This window comes from Leucoraja erinacea, chromosome 2, assembly GCF_028641065.1.
Source record: "Leucoraja erinacea ecotype New England chromosome 2, Leri_hhj_1, whole genome shotgun sequence".
In the NCBI taxonomy this organism is placed as follows: domain Eukaryota; kingdom Metazoa; phylum Chordata; class Chondrichthyes; order Rajiformes; family Rajidae; genus Leucoraja; species Leucoraja erinaceus.
In genome coordinates, this window is record NC_073378.1 from 4326136 (window position 1) to 4346357 (window position 20222).

Genomic DNA, 20222 nt, shown 5'->3' on the forward strand with positions numbered 1-20222 from the left:
CGTGCCTTTCCTCCCACACCCCAAAGACATGCAGACTTGTAGGCTAATGACCTCTGTAACTTGCCACAAATGTGCAGGGAATGGATGAAAAAGTAGGATAACATAGAACTAGTGTAAACAAGTGATCGAAGGCTGCCAGAGGAGGTAGTTGTGGATGGCAAAGAAAATAAATGTTTTGAAATACTAATCAGAATGATGTGAGGCTTGGAAGGGAAACATTCAAGCATCGCTTCAATATGAGTGCTGCCACTGTACCTCTTGATGGTAGAGTTACTAGGTTTAAGAAGTGCGATTGGGACAGCTCTAATGAGTTATTGCAAGGCATATGTACAGTAAATGATGCACATTGTGGAAATGATTTACATGTGGTGGACATACTGAATATTTTATAAGACAAAGGGATTGCTTTTTTAATCTAAAGTCATAGAATCATAGAGTGATACAGTGTGGAAACAAGCCCTTCGGCACATCTTGCCCACACCGGCCAACAATGTCCCAGCTACACTAGTCCCACTTGCCTGCGCTTGGCCATATCCCTCCAAACCTGTCCTGTCCATGTACCTGTCTAACTGTTTCTTAAACAATGGGATAGTCCCATCCTCAACTACCTCCTCTGGCAGCTTGTTCCATACACCCACCACTCTCTGGACAAAAAGGTTACACCTCGGATTCCTATTAAAACTTTTCCCCTTCACCTTGAACCTATGTCCTCTGGTCCTCGATTCCCCGACTGGGTAAAAGACTCAGTGTATCTACCCGATCTATTCCTCTCATGATTTTGTATATCTCTATAAGATCTCCCCTCATCCTCCTCCAATCCATGGAATAGAGACCCGCCCTACTCAACCCCTCCCTATAGCTCACACCCTCTCGTTCTGGCGACATCCTTGTAAATCGTTTAAAAAACATGGTGCCCAGAACTGAACACAATATTCTAAATGCGGTCTCACCAACGTCTTCTACAACTGCAACATGACCTCCTAACTTCTATATTCAATACTGTGACTGATGAAGGCCAAAGTGCCAAAAGCCTTTTTGACCACCTTATCTACCTGCGACTCAACCTTCAAGGAACCATGCACCTGTACTCCTAGATCCCTCTGCTCTGCAACACTACCCAGAGGTCTACCATTTACTGCGTATGTCTTGCCCTTGTTCGACATTCCAAAATGCAACAACCAACACTTTTCTGTATTAAATTCCATTAACCATTCCTCAGCCCACCTGGCCAATTGATCCAGATCCTCCTGCAATCTTTCACAACCATCTTCACTATCTGTAAAACCACTAACTTTTGTATCATCAGCAATCTTGACCTGCATGTTCTCATCCCAATCATTGATGTTGTTAGAACATAGAACAGTACCTGAATTTGAGTTATTGGTATATTGGATAGAGGGCTTTAAACAGCGTCCGATGATTCGAATCTGCGGGAGTGATTACAATTCTGGTTTGAAAAGGTCCCCAAGATTAGGTTTAGGTTCATTATTATCACGTGGACCGAGATACAGTGTAAAGCTTTATTTTGTATGCTAATCAGATCGGATAATACTATATTAAATTATATATAATTATATAATATATATTAAAATCCATATACAGGTGCACAACCTTTTATCCGAAAGCCTTGGGACCAGACACTTGTCGGATTTCGGACTTTTTCGGATTTCAGAATGGAAGATTTTTAGCGTAGATTAGGTAGGTAGCGCGGGCGGTTTGAAAAGTCTGGAGCAGCTGCCTCCTCCCCGGAGACCGGGAGAATCATTGCATAAATGTTAGTCAGTTAGTTTGGAGGGATTTTATGTGGTGGTGGTGGTGTAGGGGTGAAGGGGGAAACTTTAATTCTTAGTCCCCTACCTACCTGGTCGGCGACTCCCAACCTCGCGGAGCTGGGGGCTCCGTCCGGCCGCGGGCGGCGCCGGTTGTAGCTCCGACCCCGGCAACTCTACCCCTGGCTGCGAGGCGCTCCAAATCCAGCGCGGCCCGCGGCCGGACGTCCCAGCTCCGCGAATGTCGGGAGTCGGCGACGTCGCAGCGCTGGGATACCAGCGGGGAGCGGGCAATGCCTTACCGGGTCGCCGTGCGGCAAGCTCCGGAGCGCTGTGGCCGCCTTCTTCCAACATTCGTGGAGCGTCGCTGGATTTGGAGCCGCGGAGCTGGGGGCTCCGTCCGGCCGCGGGCGGCGCCGGTTGTAGCTCCGACCCCGGCAACTTTACCCCTGGCTGCGCGGCTCCAAATCCAGCGACGCTCCGCGATGTTGTGTGTCGGCGGCCACAGCGCTCCGGAGCTTGCCGCACGGCGACCCGGTAAGGCATTGAACGCTCCCCGCTGGTATCCCAGCGCTGCGACGCCGCCGACTCCCGACATTCGCGGAGCTGGGGCGTCCGGCCGCGGGCCGCGCTGGATTTGGAGCGCCTCGCAGCCAGGGGTAGAGTTGCCGGGGTCGGAGCTACAACCTGCGCCGCCCGCGGCCCCACCGGCCACAGCGCTGCGGAGTTTACTGCACGGCGACTCGGTAAGGCATTGACCGCTCCCCGCCTCTCCGACCAGGTAGGGGACTAAGAATTAAAGTTTACCCCTTCACCCCCCTTCACATAAAAGCCCTCCAAACTAACTGACTAACATTTAAGCAATGATTTACAGATGTTTAAGCGTCTCCCGGTCTCCAGGGAGGAGGCAGCCGCTACAGTAGTACAGACCTGGGTTGACCGTGGGTCGTTTTGGGTCAGGTTTGGCGCCAAACGCGAGCTTTGGTGTGCAGGCGACATCTGGAAAAAATGGCCGGTTTTCGGAGCTTTTCGGTTTCTGGAACACCGGATAAAAGGTTGTGCACCTGTACAGATATATATATAAATATGTATGTGTGTGTGTGCATATATACACACACACACACACACACACATACATATATATATATAAAAATGAACTATATAACTATATAAGCATTGATTTAGCACTGCATATGCATAGCAATAATTACATCTCGTGCGTGCATTAAGGTAGCAGGTCTGACTCGTGGTAATGATAAAAATATTTCAGTTAGCCTTATTCACCTAGAGTTATGATTTTATACTTCATAGATGTAAGATTGCTATCTTGATTGAATGTGCATATTCAAGATGGCGGACTGCGGGGGTGATGCGCCGTTGTGTATGGCCGCTCCTCCTGCAGTCCGTCCTTTCACCCTTATTTATTTTTATTTTTAGTCCTGTTGGAGGTCTTCTTTTATGTGGTGGGTGGGGGAGGGGAAGGGGGAAATTATTTTTAACCCCAGTCCTACCTGGTCGGAGATGCGGTTTTTCTCCGAACCGCATCTTCGTCCTCTCTGTGCGGCCTACGAACGAACTGGAGCAGCGCTGGAGCGGCGTTTCCTGCGGGGACTGCAGCTTCGACGGCGGTGTTTTTTTTTTTTTTTTTTTTTTTAATTTATTGTTTGGATTTTTGTATGTAATTTATGCGCCTCGTGTTAGTTGTATGTTCTGTTGTTCTGCCTGTTTTATGATGTCTTGCTTGTTTTCTTTTTTCTGTACAGCACTTTGGTCAGCTTTGGTTGTTTTTAAGGTGCTTAACAAATAAAGTTATTATTATTATTATTATATATTGATACAGGATATGCTCAGAGTCAGGGCTGACTGTGCTACCCTTCTTAATCACATTAAAACACACCTTTTCTCCATTTACACTTGCCACTTAAGGCAGTGACCCTTGCTGATAATGCTCAATCCCTCAGACATTAGCCAATGTTTGCTTATGGTAAGTTGACAATAAACAATAGGTGCAGGAGGAGGCTATTCAGCCTTTTGAGACAGCACTGCCATTCAATGTGATCATGGCTGATCATCCACAATCAGTACCCCGTCCTGCCTTCTCCACATATCCCCTGACTCCGCTATCTTTAAGAGCTCCATCTAACTTTCTCTTGAAAGCATCCAGAGAATTGGCCTCCACTGCCTTCTGAGGCAGATAATTCCACAGATTCACAACCCTCTGTGTGAAAATGTTTTTCCTTATCTGTGTTCTAAATGGCTTAGCACTTATTCTTAAACTTTGGCCCCTGGTTCTGGACTCCCTCAACATCGGGAAAATGTTTCCTGCCTCTAGCGTGTCCAAACCCTTAATAATCTTAAATATGTTTCAATAAGATGCCCTCTCATCCTTCTAAATTCCAGAGTATACAATTTCTATCAACATATGACAGTCTCATCATCTCAGGAATTAACCTCGTGAACCTACGCTGTACTCCCCTCAATAGCAAGAATGTCCTGCCTCAAATTTGGAGACCAAAACTGCACACAATACTCCAGGTGATATTTGGCAAGTAAAAATTGTGGTGCACAAGTACTAGATCATGGTCGTGTCATAAGCTCCAAATTTGACTCTGTAACATCATCAACATTGAATCTCCCACTTTTAATGTTTTGACTGTTTATATTTGAGGATTAGAACGAAATTTAGAATTTACCTTCCTTACCTTAATTCTCTTATTTTCATCTGACATCTTTTACCCATATAAAGCTGTATAATGTCTAAAGTTATTAACTTTGAAACCTACTGTACAAAATGTACTGAAATAAATCTGCAATTCTATTATTCACTTTATAGAGGATCCAGCGTGCAAAATTGATATTGTAGTGGGGTTTGATCTTTCACATGGAGTTGGTTTACCGAACATATTTACTGACCAACAAATACTGCAAGGAAAGCTTGGCCAAATATTACAGAAAATCACTTCTGTGGAAAATATTTGTTGTGCTTCTGCTTCCCAGCTAAATATTAGAGTGGCCTTTCATGTAATAAGCAGCGGTGGCCATAATGTCTTTGAAACTGAATTTGAAGAATTCAACCCATTGATTGTAAATAAACTGCTGGAGTTGCAAACAGACGACAGAATTGAACTGAATGCAGAGTTATTGTCATCATATATTGACAGATTTAAGGGATCAACTGCAACTGCAAAGGTAAGGATATTTTAATCATTTAAATGTAATACCTTTTAAAAACTTACTAATCCGGCCAAAAACATCTCATTGATTTTCTAAGGCACAGATGAGGTTTTTTTTTCTCCTGTCTATAAGCATATTGCACTGTTTGGATTTTCATGTATTGGCTGTGACCTTGGATTTTTTTAATACATGTGGCAACAAAACTGTGATTGTTTTGCATATGATTAATGAACTTAAATTGATAGAAATAGTCCAATGTCTATTGTAATACCAGTGTAGACAGATATGATCTCAGCTGAGAAGTGGCCATTTATTGCCTGAGAATCTCTGGTGCAAGGCTACCATTAAGGGTTTCGGCCTAAAACGTTGCCTATTTCCTTTGCTCCATAGATGCTGCTGCACGCGCTGAGTTTCTCCAGCACTTTTGTCTACCTACCATTAATTAATGTCATTCATTGATTAGTGCAGCAGTGCTCATACATTGGTGATGGCAAACAAGATTAGAACCAGGTTTGCCTGTGAAGCAGTCATAAGGGCCTGTCCCACTTGCATGTCCTTGGCACGCTAATTACGCGACCTCATGGCCGCGATGGTCCCGTGAAGGTCACGCGTGACTTAATTCGACCGCACAGCCGTCTGGAGCGCGTGACGTCATTTGAAGATGGAAGCGAAATGCTAGAGTAACTCAGCGGGACCGGCAGCATCTCTGGAGAGAAGCAATGTGCGATGTTTTGTGTCGAGACTCTTCTTCAGTCTGAAAGAAGGGTCTTGACCCGAAACGTCACCCATTGCTTCTCTCGAGAGATGCTGCTGGTCCCGCTGAGTTACTCCAGCATTTTGTGTCTATCTTCAATTTTCTTGGCCCCGCTCTGGGAGTAGAAGTGGGGGCGGATCCGGACCGCAATGGCCGTGAGCCCCAGGCCGAGTTTGGCGATCGTTTGCCTGCTTCTGCTGCTGTTGGAGGTGAGACATTGCGTCGCGCCAGGGTCTTGGGCCTGTCCCACTTTGGCCGTCTGTTCCGCGACAGGCTGTTGGCGCGCAAAGATTTTGTTCGCTACAAAAATCTCGGAGCCCCGTGCGATGTCGCGCACAACTACATACCCCTCCGCGCTTCTCAGTGGGACCGGCCCCGCGCGGCCATACGATGCCCGTGCGCCTCAACGGTCGCGTAATTTGCGTGCCAAGGACACGCAAGTGGGACAGGCCCTATGATTGTGAAACTCACCAGCAAGCATGCCCTCTCCAGGTTCAGATATTCAAACGATGATCTAATAGCATTGATGAGAAGTGCTTGTGAGATCATTTCTCGCCCCCTGGAAATATTCTTGTATTTAGTCTTTGTTTCCTTCCGTTCCTGGAAAAGATGATCATTTGGCAGATGTGCTTACATTTACAGTTACTATGTATATCTGCTACAATAAGCATTGGGGGATTGTGTAGTGGCGCAGTGTTGCAGCAGTAGAACTCGAGTGGTGCAACTCTCTCTGGAAACCAATCCAGTGAATTGGCCTCCACCCCTGTCTTCTATGGCAGACAATTCCACAGATTCACAACTCTGCATGAACAAGTTTTCCCTCATCTCAGTCCCTGTGACCCCTGGTTCTGGACTCCCCCAACATGGGGACAATTTTTCATCCACCTAGCCTGTCAAATGCCTTAAGATTTTTATAAGTTTCCATAAGATATCCCTCTCATCCTTCTAAATGTTAGTGATTCCAAGTCGTTGACCCATTCGTTCACCATAGGCCATTTCTGTCATCCCGGGAACAAACCTGGTGAACCTACGCTGCACTCCCTCAATAGCAAGAAAGTACTTCCACAAATTAGGAGACCAAAATTGCACACAATACTCTAGGTGTGGTCTCACCAGGGACTTGTACAACTGCAGTAGGACCTCCTTGCTCCTATCACTATCAAATCCTCTCACTATGAAGGCCAACATGCCATTTGGTTTCTTCACTGCCTGCTGTACCTGCATGCTTAATTGGGTTCAATCCTGACCGTGGGTGCTGTCTGTGTGGAATTTGTACATTCTCCCAGTGACCTTGTGGGTTTTCTTCAGGTGCTCCGGTTTCCTTCCACACTCCAAAGACGGTCAGATTTGAGGGTCAGTTGCCTTCTGGAGATTGGAAATTGCCCCAAGAGTGAGGGTTAGTGCTATCGTATGGGATGATCGCTAGTTCGGCGTGGACTCAGTCGGCTGCAAGACCTGTTCCCACGCTGTATCCCCAAAGAAACGTCAAGTGAAGTGTAGCATGAAAGGAGAAAGGTAGTGAGTGGAATTGTGGAATGAATATTTTTAGATTTGAGATGTGATTCTTTGGGTAAACAAAGAGAAAGAAAGCTAAATGAGAATTTTCATTTTATAAGGATGAAGTTAAAAAGAAAGAATTTGCGGAATTGCAAATTTTGTTGGTGGCATTACGAAACCTCACAGTCTCCAACCTCTTTAATTAGCTAACCACTGGGGAATTTTTATCCTGCGATATTTTTATTTTTAATGGAACATTAATTAGTTCAATTAATTAGTATTAACATATTGTAAATCTAATTTTCCAATGTACTCCAATTTACATAGACCGTGTAGTTGCCCTTAATTTTAGTTTAAGTGTTATTGTAGCCTTAGGAATTGAGTCCCAATGAGTATCCTGAGATTAGAGATTAGAGAACACTGTCTGTTGTGGCCCTAGAGGTGACATGGGAGTGACACGTTTTGCTTCATCTGGTGTACTTGGTCGGACTTAGTTATGTGGGTGAGTGTGTGTGTGTGTGTGTGCGCAGACGCCTGTATTGTGTGTGCATGCTCGTTTGTTGGTGTGTATGCGTGCGTGAATGTGCAGTTTATTCTTCCTGTGGGATCTCTTCACTGCACATGATATTTGTACCTCTTGGCCTTATTTAATCATTTCCATAATTTGCAGTTCCACTGATTGTTTTCCAGATATACTGCTCTTCAGTTTAGTTTTTTTTTTAGTTTAGTTCAGAAATATAGCGTGGAAACAGGTCCTTTGGCGCTAATCAGCGATCCTCGCACACTAACACTATCCTACACACACTAGGGACAAATTACACTTACACAAAGCCAATTAACCTACAAATCTATACATCTTTGGAATGTGGGAGGAAACCGAATATCTCGGAGAAAACCCACACGATCATGGGGAGAACGTACAAACTCCATATAGTCCGTAGTCAAGATCGAACCAAGGTCTCTGATGCTGTAAGACAGTAGCTCTACCACTGCGCCACCATGCCACTCGCTCCATGTCCATTTCCAGTTGTCCATATTGATGCCTGGCACCTTAAGTCATTTTACTGAAGCACAAGTCTGGGCACAATTTTGGCCTTTTCTCTGAAGCGAATTCTCTATTGAGATTGTCTTTGGAAATTAACCATATTCATCTGCTCAATATATCCAAACCATTGAAGGCGTCTCTGTCAGAACAATGTCTACCAAATCAGGATCCATAGACAATCCAGGATGCCAGACTTTGCGGTTCTCTCCTTCTCAGAATGTGTTGCAGGCAATGCATTTTGTAGCTGTTTACCCTCACATTGTAGTGTGGCGTCCAGATCTTTCTGCTGCACTGTAAATTGTTGACAGTAGTGTTTGGGACACGCAGAGACATTTATGCATTTGTCATTCTACCACATCCTTTATGTTAGACTGGAAAAAATGTATTTATTATACATCTTTGCCATTTTTTAATACCTCACCATAACCTTTCCCATATGTGAATTTGAACAGCGCACACTTCCATTTTGATGTGCCCTTGTTTAGTCTCTAGTAGAACTTAGAGCCATTCTTTATATTTGTTTCAAATCTGAAGTGTTGTGCCCAGATATTACTGCTGCACACTGGATCATTCACAGTTTTTGGACACACTGATTTTTGTGTGTCGACCATATTTTTTTTCGTAAGACTGGAAACGGCTCTTCCTTTCCTGCAGCTTTCCATTCAGGAAGCAAAGGAAATTATTTAACATTATGAATGGTTTGCACAAGTAACATATGGGGCTGGCAGTCGTCTGAAAAACTGGGAACTGGAACGGCGACTGTCAGAGTGGAACACGCACACACACACACACACACACACACACACACACACACACACACGCACACACACACACATCGCTTCCTTCACCAGCCCGTTATGCAGGCAGGCGACAGGGCAAGTGGGGGGAGCGCTGTCTGAGTGAAATTCACACATGCAAAGCCAATGTGATACAGACACACACCGCGATGAACAGGAAGGTTGGCGCTGTAATTAAGAAGCTAAAAAGCACAGTGTGCGGTAAGTCCTTTAAAAGAAGGTGTGGAGAGGGGGGAGAAGGAGTGGAGCCAACTTTTAGGAAGCCAGAGATACACGGCTGTGAAGTTCGGCGGACATTAACATTACCGGTCGGTTATCATTGATTCTGAAAACTAGTGCTTGCATTTTTTCCCCAATGAGCCAATGAAATTCATCGGTCAGCACCGGCTACAACCTACAAGAATCTAAGAGAACCTTCAACCTCCTGGCAACCCACTAGGACCTCCTGGCGACCCACCTACGGCACGAGAATTCTCGCTACTCTCCATGGCGGCTTCATTCTAGTCGCTGCTAATTTTTCAACATGTTGAAAAATTCCCGGTGACCATAATGAGGCCACGACTAGTTCACAGAATGCGGGAACTCCTCACGACCGTGAAGGCGACTCCCCGGCAACATCCCGCGATCATGTGGCGACCGCAGTCGCTTAAAAAGTCGCCTAAGTGGGACAGGCCCATTAGAAGGAAACTAGATAAGTTGCAGATGTCTAGTTTCAGATGCACAAATTGTGGGTGAGCTCTCTTGTGTGGCAGCATTGTGTTCAGTTCACGTTATTCTGCTGTAAAACGGGATTTACGAGGATGCTGTCAGGTCTCGAGGGCCTGAGCTTTTGGGAGAGATTGGACAGGCTAGGACTTTACTTCTGATAAAGCAGGAGGCTAAGGGGTGATCTTATAGAGATGTATAAAATCATGAGGGGATTTGATATGGTGAATGCACAATGTGTTTTTCTCAGAATCAAGAAGCAGGGGACATAGGTTTAAGGTGAGGGGAAAGATTTAATCAAAACATGAAGGGCAACATTTTATCTGAGGGGGGAGGGTTCAGTATATGGCATGAGTTGAAGCAGGTACTGTAACAGCATTTAAAATACACTGGGACAGGTACATGGATGGGAAATGATTGGATGGATACAGACTAAATGTGGGCTAATGGGACTAACATAAATAGGGCATCTTAGTTGGCATGGCCAAGTTGGGCTGATGGGCCTGTTGTCATTCTCTATGGGTCCATGACTCTTGAGTAAACACTGGGACAGACTAGTTGTAGAATGCGGAGGTACACAAAATTGCTGGAGAAACTCAGCGGGTGCAGCAGCATCTATGGAGCGAAGGAAATAGGCGACGTTTCGGGCCAAAACCCTTCTTCAGACTGATGGGGGGTGGGGGGGGGGGAGAAGGAAGGAAAAGGGGAGGAGGAGGAGCCCGAGGGCGGGCGGATGGGAGGGTGGGAGGAGACAGCTCGAGGGTTAAGGAAGGGGAGGAGACAGCAAGGGCTAGCAAAATTGGGAGAATTCAATGTTAATGCCATCCGGACGCAAGTTCCCCAGGCGGAATATGAGGTGCTGTTCCTCCAATTTCCGCTGTTGCTCACTCTAATGCATAGAATGTTGTAGAATGCGGTCTGTTTCTGTGCTGTGTAAGTTACCTGTTGTTACTTTAATATTCTTAAGGCTAATAAAAATGAAAAAGTTATTAGACCGATAAAAACCAGAAGAGAGAAGAAAGTATTTTATATTTAAATTAGCGACAACAGCTGTGAATTTAATTGTAATCTCTTCATAGGTAGTATTGTTATTCACAGACGGATGGGATGACACCAAGGAGATAATTAAAGAGCATGCAAATCTAATGTATAATAAAGGTAAGTCCATTTTCATTTGGATTTGGAATTGATAGTGTTACTGGTCCTGTGAAGATACATTTCCATTACATTGTTGCACACACATAATTCCATAGACGTACACCATAAGACATACCCATAATTCAGATACTGCATTTTAAGTGGCCTGGATCCCACATTGGTGAAGCTTCACATTGCTTTCTCCAGCGTATGTTTCAAACAAGCGGCAACCAGTCCCAGGTATGTAGAATTGCAGTTTCAAAGCTGGAACCCAACGCATTTAGTTTATATACGAGATGAAGAACTGAATTTCTTATCAAAACATGACTGGAAAAACTGGTGTAAGTACAAAGCAAGAAACATGTCATAAGGTCACAAGTGATGGAAATGGAATTGAGGAAAAGGTTAATGAAAACAATTTAATACAATTTGTACCACAAACTGTGCACAGTTCCCTGAAAGTGGAATCTCATGTAGATAGGGTGTTAAAGAACGCTTTTGGTGTGCTGGCCTTTATAAATCAGAGCATTGAGTATAGAAGTTGGGATGTAATGTTAAAATTGTACAAGGCATTGGTGAGGCCAATTCTGGAGTATGGTGTACAATTTGGTCACCTAATTATAGGAAAGATGTCAACAAAATAGAGAGAGTACAGAGGAGATTTACTAGAATGTTGCCTGGGTTTCAGCAACTAAGTTACAGAGAAAGGTTGAACAAGTTAGGGCTTTATTCTTTGGAGCGCAGAAGGTTAAGGGGGGACTTGATAGAGGTCTTTAAAATAATGAGAGGGATAGACAGAGTTGACATGGATAAGCTTTTCCCACTGAGAGTAGGGAAGATTCAAACAAGGGGACATGACTTGAGAATTAAAGGAGTGAAGTTTAGGGGTAACATGAGGGGGAACTTCTTTACTCAGAGAGTGGTGGCTGTGTGGAATGAGCTTCCAGTGAAGGTGGTGGAGGCAGGTTCGATTTTATCATTTAAAAATAAATTGGATAGGTATATGGATGGGAAAGGAATGGAGGGTTATGGTCTGAGTGCAGGTATATGGACCAGGGGAGAATACGTGTTCGGCACGGACTGGAAGGGTCGAGATGGCCTGTTTCCGTGCTGTAATTGTTATGTGGTTATATGGTTATATGGTTATCATCAAATTACCTCTACCATTTTAATATTAATTTCCCAAAAATGTAAATTGAATTCAGAAGGGGAAAAATAGGCAAACCATTATTGACATGAAGCAATGAAACTAACGAACCTGTCATGCCAAGATCCATCAAAGTAACTATACAGATAATTATGCGCCTAGGATTTATAGTGAGCATTACAAACTTTCATCAAAACACTTCATTGTCCAGGGTTAAATACATACATTCCACATTTACATTCTGTGTCACAACATTGAAGAGAAGAATGGTAGAAATGTATTGTGTTTAATGTGTTAATTCGATGCTGCTCAATATGTGCCTATTTATCTTGCACAATTTTAAACTATCTCAGTTTGGAGAATGACTGGTCAAAATCAGCTTTCATCATATCTCAGACAGATTAAATATTTCTCCGAAAATCTAAAATGGCAAATGTACAGAAAAGGGATGAAATAACTTTTGAAATTCTTTTATTAATTAATTGAAATCTTTTTCAGGGGATTATGTAGAAACAGAACAGGAATTCGGATAACAGTTCACATTGTGCAAGTACTTGACAGTGCCAGAGGATCGACACAAAAAAGCTGGAGTAACTCAGTAGGACAGGCAGCATCTCAGGAGAGAAAGAATGGGTGGCGTTTGAGGTCGAGACCCTTCTTCAGACCCGCAATGTCACCCATTCCTTCTCTCCAGAGATGCTGCCAGTCCTGCTGAGTTACTCCAGCTTTTTGTGTCTATCTTTGGTTTAAACCAGCATCTGCAGTTCCTCCCTGCACATTCCTTAACGGTGCCAGGATTACATTGAATCCTGTACCATACATTTTCCAAGTAACAACGATAAATCTGTCCACTGACCTGAGACTTACTGATGAAACATTAATTTCCTCATAGTGCAGTTGGTTCAAACACAGCTACAGCCTAGAAAAAGAAAACATTTTAACAGGTCTAATTTACCAGTCTGAAGAAATGCACTCATCTCCTAGCAATGAGTTTGTAATTGTGGCTACAGCAGGTATTCCTTTTTTCACCAAGGGCATCCTTACTGAAGTTTTGGTGAGATTTTATTTGGAGAATTTCTTACTGAACGTACTTTTAGATAGGAGACGAGGATGAATTTCTTTAGAAAGTTTGAAGAAGGATCTCGACCCGAAACATCACCCATTTCTTTTCTCCAGAGATGCTGCCTGTCCCGCTGAGTTACTCCAGTTTTTTGTGTCTGCTAGGAATTTTGTTAATCAGAGGGTGGTGAATCTGTGGAAATCATTGTCACAGATGGATGTGGAGGCCAAGTCATTGGGTAACTTTAAAGCAGAGAATGACAGATTCTTGATTAGTAGGAGTGTTAAAATGTATGCGGAGAAGGCAGGAGAATGGTGTTGAGAGGGAAATATTGTGCAGGCATTATTGAATGGCGGAGTAGACTCGATGGGCCGAATGGCCTAATTCTACTCCGATGACATGAATTTACGATGTGCTCTTTAAGATCTTATGAGTAGTGTTAATAATTGGAGCTGACATTGTGTTGGTCAGAACTGTTTGTTTTTTCTCTCTCATATGTTACTCAGATTAATGTGATTTGATGTCATGTTATTCGTTACTGTTGTGAAGAGAGTGGGAAGAATCCTGCAAAAATGTCTCCTGGGTGACCTACGGCAGCAATTCTTACTCTAGATGCCAAGTGATCTGCTCCAAACAGCAGGGATCAGCTCCAGACACCCTTGTTGCTTATGTTATCTTCTGTAAAATCCTACCGGATTCCTTTGCTCTCCAAAGTCAGGTTCAGATCAAATATATCAATAGTTTCATTGAGGTCCTTTTATTTTGAAATTATAACTACTATTTGAGTCGCCCATTATTATGGCTGCAGGAATCTCACACCTTGACCTTCCACTGGTAGACCTTCTTTTCCACTTCCAGCAAATGGAAGGGCTGCAACTGGAAAGGATGCAAAACAGATTTGCAGGGATGTTACCAGATCAGAAGGGTTTGTTCTAAAAGGGAAGGCTGAAACATAAGAAGGTTGAGGGTGACCTTACGGTGGTTTATAAGGTCGTCAAGGGCACAGATAAGGTGAATAATCACAATTTTTTCCTAAGAGGAGGAGAGTCTTGTAAAGGTTTAAGGAAAGAGGGAAGAAATGTAAAAGGCAACTGTCCACGCAGAGGGTATAGAATGAGTTGCCAGTGGAAGAGATAGTGAGAGATGCAATTATAATTACTTTTATTATTTAAAGGACAATGGGCAGGTACCTAGATGGAGTGAGATCAGTCTGAAGAAGGGTTTCGGCCCGAAACATTTCCTTCGCTCCATAGATGCTGCTGCACCCGCTGAGTTTCTCCAGCATTTTTGTCTACCCTAGATGGAGTAATGTGGTCCAGGCTAGAACAAGTGGGACTTGTTCTTGACAGATGGCGCAATGGGCTAAGTGTTCGGCTGGCGACCGGAAGTTGGCCGGTTCGAATCCCGCTTGGAGTGCATACTGTCGTTGTGTCCTTGGGGCAAGACACTTCACCCACCTTTGCCTGTGTGTAAATGTAATGTAATTATGTGAAGCACTTTGGGGTCAATGCAAGTTGACTAAAAATGTGCTATATAAATAAGATTATTATTATTATTATTATTATTGCTTGGATAGGCAACTTGTCGAAAAGGCCTGATCTTACGGAGGTGTATGAAATCATGAGAGGAATAGATCGGGTAGATGCACAGAGTCTTTTGCCCAGAGTAGGTGAATCAAGGTCCAGAGGACATGGGTTTAAGGTGAAGGGGATTAAGATTTAATAGGAATCTGAAGGGTAACTTTTTCCACATAAGGGTTGTGGGTGTATGGAACAAGCTGCCAGAGGAGGTAGTAGAGGCTGGGACTATCCCAATGTTTAAGAAACAGTTAGACAGGTATATGGATAGGACAGGTTTGGAGGGATATTGACCACATGCAGGCATCTGGGACTAGTGTAGCTAGGACATGGTTGGCTGGTGTGGGCAAGTTGGGTCGAAGGGCCTGTTTCCACACTCTATCACCCTATGACTATGGTGCCCACGGATGAATTGAACTGAAAAGCCTATTTCCATGCTGTATAGTTATACGACTCCATGACAAATTGTCCACCTTCCCCTCACCCTAACCAGCCTCTAGTCTCTAACCCACATCATCATGATGCATACCAAGGCAAATTGACTACTAGTGTTTTCTTGTCTAAGAATAGCTGAATTGTTAGTAGTTTTGGCATTAGCCAGATGTTGTTCCGCACCACTCGTACTCTCTGGAGACTTTTGTTTTTTCAGACTACTGAAAAGGCACCAAATGTTTGCAGAATGTAGCAATCGCCTGAATAAGTGAATCAATCTTTAAGCTGCAAGTAGTTGATGATTGCTTTAGGAGGTGGTGCATAAATTGGATAAGAAATAACGTAAATATTTAGGCTTTTTTATGTACATAATTTCCAGGAGTAGAATCAGGCCGATCAAGTCATGGCTGATCTATCTTTCCCTCTCAACCCCATTCTAGAAACATAGAAACATAGAAATTAGGTGCAGGAGTAGGCCATTCGGCCCTTCGAGCCTGCACCGCCATTCAATATGATCATGGCTGATCTATCTTTCCCTCTCAACCCCATTCTCTTGCCTTCTCCCCATAACCCCTGACATCCGTACTAATCAGGAAGCTGTCAATCTCCGCCTTAAAAATATCCATTGCCTTGGCCTCCACAGCCGTCTGCAACAATGAATTCCGCAGATTCACCATCCTCTGACTAAAGACATGCATGCTCATCTCCTTGACGTTGGAGGTGACAGCAATGTCGGAGGATGATGTGCTGGATGGGGTGAAAGGTGAGGACCAGAACTCTACCCTTGTTGCCTCTGGGGAGAGAGGGAACTCTGGGATCACTAAACGTCAGTTAACCAGTTCCAAAGTTTGCAACAATGAGGGATCACACCAACCTGTAGCCAATAATTGGCTGATCAGAAAGTCTCTCTTCCTGAGGTCATCTGTTTGCTGGACTTGATTTGTCCTGTTATTTTTCTCTCTTCCAGTTTCTCTCCACCCCCCCCCCCCCCCCCCACTATAGTCAGGCTGATGAAGTGTCCCAGCCTTAAACATCAGTTATCCATCTTTTCCAGAGATGCTCTCTGACCCACTGAGTTACTCCACCGTTTTGTGTCTATCTTTGACTTTACATCAGTGTCATCTTGTCTCTTTCCCAGAATTTGCACTCTCTGCATTTTCTTGCTAATACTGATATGGCAACCTTTCAGTTGGGGTCGATTCACACTGCCTATACAGCACATAGCAGCTTTTTTCATTTTTAAATGAGGACTTTGGAAGAAGGTTAAAAGGTTAAAAAAAACTGCAATTGCACATCACTCCTGCTGTGTCTCAAATAACAAACTGCAGGATATTCTGTTAATACAGTACATTCCAACCCAGGCAGTATACTCGTACACTTCAACCTAGACACTCTACTAATACACTCCAATCTTGGCAGTACACTAATGTGTTCCAATCGAGGCAGTCTCCTAATACACTCCAACCCAGGCGGTGTAGTAATGAGATTCAATCCAGGCAGTGTACTATCAATTTTTTACAAATGATGAAACAAAACTGGACTATTTACATTAAACAACCAAGTAGCTTACACATAAATCTATGACTCCATTTACAAACATTTGCATCTGAAGAAGGATCCTACACGAAACGTCACCCATCCATGTCCTCTCAAGCCATTGCCTGACCTGCTGGGTTACTTCAGCACTTTGTGACACAATTTGGAAAGATGGTTCAGTAATGCCCCTGTCCCACTTAGGAAACCTGAACTGAAACGTCTGGAGATCTTGTGCCCCACCCAAGAACTTCTTGTTCTTCTAAACTCCAAGGATTGCAGGCACAAGCTGCCTAGAGTCTCACGATGGGACAAACCCTCTCTCCCCCGGACCTAGCCCCGTGAATCTGCGGTAGACCACCTCCAATGCAACTGTATCCTTGTTTTAGGTAAAGGGAGCAAAACCATGCTGCACAGTTTCGAGTGTGGCCTCACCGACACCCTGTAACGGAGAAAGATTCAGCTGTTATCAGGCAACTGAATCATCCTACCACAACCTGAGAGCAGTGCTGAACTACTATCTATCTCTTTGGCGACCCTCGGAATATCCTTGAACAGACTCTGCTGGCTTTACCTTGCACTAAAGTCATTCCCTTATCATGTATCTATACACTGTAAATGGCTCGATTGTAATCATATATTGTCTTTCTGTTGACTGGTTCACAGGCAACAAAAGTTTTCACTGTTCCTCAGTGCACGTGACAATTAACTAAATAAAGTGGTTGCAAGACAAAACAAGAGCTGGAGTAACTCAGCTGGTCAGACATCATCTCCAGAGAACATGGATATGTGACGTTTCCATGTCTGGACTGGCCGGTTCCTCAGACTGAAGAACGATCCCAACCAAAACATCAAGGATTCATGTTCTCTGGAGGTGATGCCTGGCTTGCTGAGTTACTCCATCTCTTAGAGTCTTTTATTTTTGTAAACCAACATCTGCAGTTCCTTGTGTCTACTCTAAAGTAGTTACAAGCACTGAGTCTTTGTTAGCACAGGGAGTCCCAGGTTACATAGAAACATAGAAACATAGAAAATAGGTGCAGGAGTAGGCCATTTGGCCCTCGAACCTGCACTGCCATTCAATCTGATCATGGTTGATCATCCAACTCAGTATCCTGTACCTGCCTTCTCTCCATACCCCCTGATCCCTTTAGCCACAAGGGACACATCTAATTCCCTCTTAAATATAGCCAATTAACTAGCCTCAACTACCTTCTGTGGTAGAGAGTTCCAGAGATTCACCACTCTCTGTGTGAAAAATGTTTTTCTCATAGAAACATAGAAACATAGAAAATAGGTGCAGTAGTAGGCCATTCGGCCCTGCGAGCCTGCACCACCATTCGATATGATCATGGCTGATCATCCAACTCAGTATCCCATCCCCGCCTTCTCTCCATACCCCCTGATCCCTTTAGCCACAAGGGCCACATCTAACTCCCTCTTAAATATAGCCAATCAACAGGCCTCAACTACCCTCTTGTGTGCTAGAGAGTTCCAGAGATTCACCACTCTCTGTGTGAAAAAAGTTTTTCTCATCTCGGTTTTAAAGGATTTCCCCCTTATCCTTAAGCTGTGTCCCCTTGTACCAACATCGGGAAACAATCTTCCTGCATCTAGCCTGTCCAACCCCTTAAGAATTTTGTAAGTTTCTATAAGATCCCCTCTCAACCTCCTACATTCTAGAGAGTATAAACCAAGTCTTCCTGTCCTGAGAACTGTTTATAGCTCGAAATGTTGGAAATAAACAAAAAATATCTTGTGGGAGAGGACCACAGAAAAAAAAGCTGAGAGGGAAGAGCAGGCAGATGCGAGAAGAACGGCTGCTAGCTGGCTTCCCTGACTCGGTGAGTGAGCAAGTCGGTCTGTTCCGTGCTTCCAGGTGTGCTGAGTTTGGCCTGAACCAGCGCTGGATTGTTGTGGCTCAGGCTTGGTCGTGGGGAGAAGGTGTTGCGTTAGTGGGGAGAGGACAGGCGGAAAATACCATTTCCCACCTGACAGAAGAAGCTTGCAGCCCGGCAGCACCCAACAAATGCATCCCATCTACCCTGCCAGTCTCCTAAACACTCTATCATGTGTATACAATCATGTGGAGGAATTGATTGGGTGGATGCACAGAATCTCTTGCTCAGAGTAGGTGAACCGAGGACCTTAGTATATAAGTTTTGGGTGAAGGGGGAAAAAATTTAATAGGAATCTGAGGCGTAACATTTTCACACAAAGGGTGGTGGGTGTATGGAACAAGCTGCCAGAGGAGGTAGTTGAGGCAGGGACTATCCCAACATATAAGAAACAGTTGGACATGGATAGGACAGGCTTGAGGGATATGGACCAAACTCGGGCAAGTGGGACTAATGTAACTGGGACGTGTTGGCCGGTGTGGTTAGGTTGGGCCAAAGGGCCTGTTTCCATGATGTATCACTCTATGACTATGGCTATTGGACTTTATTGGAGTTTTTGCTGAATGGACAGCACACAACAAAAAATTGTCACTGTACCTCGGTACACGTGACAATACTAACTAATCTGAACCAAGCAATCTCAACTTTATGCTGCCCTTGTGTTTCTGGTCGTTTCTCCTCATCTCACCTCAGTTTCACTGGCAAAATTCCAGAGCCCTGAGGAACAAGTAGATCCTTTTAGAAATGTCTTCTGATGTGCCTGTAATTTGTGGTAATGACAAGCATATCCTAAGGCAGATTGACGATGCAAGTTACGCAGATTGCTTGCACACTGGTAATTAGTCACTCATGAAATCAGAAAGTGGAAGAGGATTTGTTGCGTGGGCTCCTAGCCATGAATTGGCTTATCATTTTACCAAAGATACTGTGGATGCAAAATGCTGGAGTAACTCAGCGGGACAGGCAGCATCTCTGGAGAGAAGGAATGCTTGACGTTTTGGGTCGAGACCCTTCTTCAGGGGAGAGAAAAGACTTTGCCTTCCATCACAGTGAGGAGGAGGTTCACTGTGATGGATGGTTGTGTGAATTAAATTGCTTGTGTGTCTGGTAGGAATCGTTTTTGTTTGCATGGCTGGAGAAACAGAGTTTTGTTTGAGCCTCACTGAGGTTCAAATGACAATAAATATTGTATTGTATTATATCGTAATGGTCATTGTTTTTTTTCCCCTCCTAGCAGGATCTTAAGTATCAACAATAAAGTTAGCACGCAGGAAAAGATTTTCACTGTACCTCGGTACACGTGACAATAAACTAAACTGGAACTAGAGTGTAATAACGAGCGATTATTTTATGATTTCAGGGATTCATGCGTTCATCGCTGTGGCTCTGCAAAATGCAGGGACATTTGATAAAACTGCGTTCATTGACTTTGGAATTGGATCTGGATACAAGCAACAGCTATCGATTGAAATGGATGATATTGAAAGTTCTTTGCTTAAAAGAATTGTAAGTGTTCCTGATAAAAGTAGGACAGATTATTTTAATAATGTGTAAGCATATATTAGAAAATAGGATGATGCATTTGATTATGGAGACTTTAATCACGTTATTGTGATTTAACCAAATGTCGATTACATCGCCTCGGCCTCCATCATAGAAACATAGAAACATTAGGTGCAGGAGTAGGCCATTCGGCC

General features: G+C 43.9%; 1 protein-coding gene across 1 annotated transcript in view; it reads left to right on the plus strand.

Moving 5' to 3' along the window:
• LOC129716290 (collagen alpha-6(VI) chain-like) overlaps positions 1 to 20222 on the plus strand; it is a 77846-nt gene that overhangs the window by 41712 nt on the left and 15912 nt on the right. The window contains exons 9-11 of the mRNA XM_055666163.1: positions 4603 to 4958; positions 10821 to 10899; positions 19886 to 20031. Of these exons, the coding sequence (XP_055522138.1) occupies positions 4603 to 4958; positions 10821 to 10899; positions 19886 to 20031 (581 nt within the window). The remainder of the gene's footprint in view (positions 1 to 4602; positions 4959 to 10820; positions 10900 to 19885; positions 20032 to 20222) is intronic.